This window comes from Chaetura pelagica, unplaced genomic scaffold, assembly GCF_000747805.2.
Source record: "Chaetura pelagica isolate M959 unplaced genomic scaffold, ChaPel_1.0 scaffold676, whole genome shotgun sequence".
Lineage (NCBI taxonomy): Eukaryota > Metazoa > Chordata > Aves > Apodiformes > Apodidae > Chaetura > Chaetura pelagica.
Genome location: NW_009953724.1, coordinates 995,429 through 999,361, shown reverse-complemented (window position 1 = coordinate 999,361; position 3,933 = coordinate 995,429). Strand labels below are relative to the sequence as shown.

The 3,933-nt window shown below is 62.8% G+C and overlaps 1 protein-coding gene across 1 annotated transcript in view; it reads right to left on the bottom strand.

Annotated features, from left to right (window-relative positions):
• Positions 1-1,879: 1,879 nt before the first annotated feature.
• Positions 1,880-3,933, bottom strand: part of LYPLA2 (lysophospholipase II) — a 5,875-nt gene continuing 3,821 nt past the window's right edge. The window contains exons 4-9 of the mRNA XM_010000585.1: positions 3,632-3,679; positions 3,399-3,469; positions 3,044-3,117; positions 2,635-2,736; positions 2,149-2,325; positions 1,880-1,977 (exon numbers count right to left, since the gene is read on the bottom strand). Of these exons, the coding sequence (XP_009998887.1) occupies positions 1,927-1,977; positions 2,149-2,325; positions 2,635-2,736; positions 3,044-3,117; positions 3,399-3,469; positions 3,632-3,679 (523 nt within the window). The 3' untranslated portion in view covers positions 1,880-1,926. The remainder of the gene's footprint in view (positions 1,978-2,148; positions 2,326-2,634; positions 2,737-3,043; positions 3,118-3,398; positions 3,470-3,631; positions 3,680-3,933) is intronic.

The window sequence follows — 3,933 nt, the reverse complement described above, 5'->3', positions numbered from 1 at the left end:
CAGGGGTGGCCACGAGTCCCTGGCCCCCCTGCCACACACACGGTTCCAGTTCACAGTCACTAGGTCTGTCTGTCTGTCTGTCCAGCAGCCCCGGGGGGGCTGTGTGCCCAGCCCAGCCCCTCTCACCTCCCCGCCCCAGGGAAGGGAGGACACAGCAGCTTTAAAACTGACAGAGGAAACAGCAGGACTGAAGCCCAAAAGCAAGAATGGGAAGAGCTGGACTCTCCCCAGCCCGAAGCCAGCAGCAGGTTTGCTGGTTTCACACTTCCTAAAAGGTGGGAGTTGGGGGGTGAGGGGGGCAGAAAAATCCAAGAAACCACCCGAGGATGGAGCCGACAGATCCAACCCTGGGGAGCGGGTTATTGCTTTGCACATCCTGCAGGGAGGGCAGGGCTGGAGCAGCCCCTGGACCTGCCCCCTGGAGCAGCCCCTGGGGGGTTGGCAGCCCTGGCATTGCCAGCCTGGCCACAGTAGCCACTGGCCACCAAGCAGCAGCTCTGCAGGGTGAGGGGCCAGGCAGGAGCACACGGGAGGGGACGCAGCCCTTGGGCCAGGTGGGGGTTGTGGTGGCTGGTTGGTTGGGTTTTTTTTAAAGAAATGCAGCTCCAGCCCAGGAGGGCCCAGCAGTGCTGTGGGCTCAGCCCAGGGAGGAGAGGTGAGGAGAAGGGCAGAGCTGCTCAACAGCAACTGCCCGTGGCCCTGCAGGAGGGGATGGCCAGGAGCCCACCCGTGGGACACATTCAGACCTGGCTGGCCACAGCTACTGGCATGGCCAGGCCACCACTTGAGGACAAGCCTCAGCTGCAGCTCTGGGCAAAGGGGCCCAGGGAAAGCTGTGATTGTACATGGAAAAGCCAGCAGAGCCCTCGGGGACACAGAGACCCCTGTGCTGCCCCCCAGGATGGGGCACAGCAGCGCCTGGGCATTAGATGCTGGTGAGGTTGATGGCTGGGAGCAAAGCTGCTTCCTCCAGCTGTGCCAGGAGCCATCCCTGGGGCCTGGGGGCCTCTCCTCACCTCTCCTCTCCCTCCCTGAGCCAGCCCAAAGGGAAGGAGAAGAAGTAGCAGCAAGAGAGACGTTCAGGATGGGGCAGCTCTGGGCAGGCTCTGCGTCCAAACCGTTCGGCCAGCAGATGTGACCAGCAGCTGCTGGGGCTCCGAGGGCATGGGGAGACCCTCGGGACCCCCGGCAGGCTGAGGAGGAGATTGTAAAAGCAACAAGAGGAGTAGGAGGAGGAAGGAGATGATGACCTCAAGGAGGGCAGAGCTGCCCCAAGCCCAAGGGCTGAGGCTGCCGGAGTGTGCGTGTGCGACAGGGCGGGGACCCGGCCCGTGCCGGGAGGTGCCGGGAGGTGCAGGAGCGTGTGGACACTGTTCCCCCAGCCCCGGGAGGTGGGGCAGCCTTTGGCAGGAGCAGCCCAGAGCAAAGCCCCTCCCTGGGCCTTTAGGTGTTCACAGGAGAGTCCCGGGTTCCTGAGCTGATTGAAAACCCGTGAGTCGCCTGGGAGGAGGCTGAGAGCAGCCACAGAGAGGACAAGCTGAGGCCAGAGGAGGAGCAGGGGCTGCTCTGAGCCATGGGGGGCTCCAGAGGGTGCCCCAGCCCTGCCCGCTGCCCCCCACTGCTCCTCCCACCCCTAATACTGTTACAAAAATAACCAAACCCAACAAAAAAACCTCGCCCGTGCCAGGCCAGACCCACTCACCGCGGGGGAGTGGAGGGGGTGGTGATCCCCTCGGAACCACTGGGAGCAAGAGGAGGAGAGGAAAGGCCACTGGGACAGTCGCCTTGGACAGCTCCAACCTCGGCTCCGGGAGCAGCAGGGAGAGGGGACACCCCCAGCTGGAGGGACACGGTGAGGGTGGGAGGAGCAGTGGGGGTGGCTGCGACCTCGGCCTCCTCCCCTGCCACAGTCTCGACTGGCTCTGCTTAGATCCGGGGCAGCAGCTTCTCGATGAACTCCTTCACTGCCATCATCTCCTGCAGGGAACACAGAGCCCGTCACCCCAGAGCTTGTGTGCCCAGCCCGGAGTGAATCCAGGAGCAACAAACACACCCCGTGTGCTCTGCACTCAGTGACCCTGCTGGGGGGGGGTCCCAAGGGCCAGAGCAGCCCCAACACCTCCCCAAGAGCCCCATCCCCTCTCTGACCTGAGGACAGGAACTGTGCATCACGCCAGGGTAGGTTTTGAACTGGACCTTGGTGGGGGTGACAACAGACTTGAGCTTCTCGGCCGTGAGGGCCCCGAAGCGCACGGGGATCATGGGGTCCATCTCCCCGTGGCACTGCAGGATGGCAATGTCCTTGTTCACCCCGTTACTCGCCGCCTGCAGCCAGGGGGGAAAGGTTCAGGGGTGGCTCAGGAGAGGGGATGCCCAGTGGGGAAGGGGGCAGGTGATTTATCTGTCTCCCCAAGGGGCAGGTCCCCCCCTCACGAGGCCCTGGTGCCCACCCCGGGTCAGCACCAGAGCCCTGATCTGCTCCACGAGCTGCTCCAGGTCCGAGCAGCAGGGGGGTGGGATAAAGCCCCCACCACAGGCACTTCATGCCTCCAGCAGCCCCAGGCTCACTGCAGCCAACTCCAAATGGGAGAATCTCCCCCCAGAAGCCTCCCCGTGGGGTAGCATTGCAAGTACCTGAGGGAAGGCCTTGTGGAGGGGGAGCCAGCAGCTGAGGGCCACGATGCCAGCCAGCTGGTGCTGGCAGGTCAGGGCTGTGTACAGGGACAAGGCACCGCCCTGCAGCAGAGGAGGAAGGGTCTGTTAGTGCCACAGGGGGAGGATTCACAGGCCCAGGGGAACGCAAACCCCTGGGGGGGGATCCAAACCCCTGGGGGAGGATCCACAGCCCCAGGGAGGATCCAAATCCCTGGGGGGGATCCAAGGCCCAGGGGGGCATCCACAGCCCCAGGGGAATCCAAAGCCCCAGGGGAATCCACCCACCTCCCTGCCACCAATGCTCCCTTTGAGGGGTGTCTTTGGAGGAGGAAGAGGGGTCCCAACCCTCAGCCTGCTCCTCCTCAGCCTTCCCCCCAGCTCAGCTCACCTGTGAGAAGCCCCCCAGGATGATGCGGTTGGCTGGAATCCCGTTCTTCATCTCATGCTCAATAATGGCTTTAACTGGAAGAAGACAAAGAAATGGGTCAGTGAAAGGTTGGGGAGGGGGCTGAGGGAGAGCACCCGAGGCCTGGGGGGGTGCACAGCACCCCTGGCACGTCAGGGCGTGGTGGGTGCCAGAGCTCCCAGGGACCAAATGCACTTGGCTTCAGCCAGGGAGAAGGTGGGCAGGGATCACAGGAGAGCAGGAAGGAAGGAGAGGTGGAGGGGAGACATCTGCTCCTGTCCCACTGAGGGAAAGGCACCCGGGAGCTCTGTGGTTCCTCCTCCCCAAAGCTTCTTACTGTTTTCTGCAGCTTTCTTGATCCCAGCTTCATCCTCAGGTGCATCCGGAGTCAACCCCATCAGGTCAAACCTGAGAAAAGCAGGAGGGTCAGTTCCAAACCTCTCCCAGCACCCAGGCTGAGGGGAGCTGGGTGTGCTCTGCCCTTTCCTGACTCCTCCAGGGCAGTGGATTTTGGCTCTTCAGTCCCCCCATCCCTCTCATTCCCCCAGAAAAGGGTCCCAAAGCACTAACCAGGAGGGCATAACCATCTTCATGTTGAGGGTCACCGGGATCCGGGGCCTATGGAGAGAAAAAGGTGTTTTAGGGTGTTTTAGGATAAAATATGAACTAAGGGGAGTGGGGAACTGGCCCTCCTGCCTGCAGCTGAGGACACCCCTCCCAAGGGACAACTGCAGGTTGGTGCCACCAGATCCAGCCTGGGAGCTGCAAGGTGACCCCAGGGATCATCTGTGATCCCTGAGCAGATCCCAGCAGAGCTGGTGGTTCCAGGGTGTTGCCAAGCAGCTCGCCCAGGGAGGAGAGCACCTGCCTCC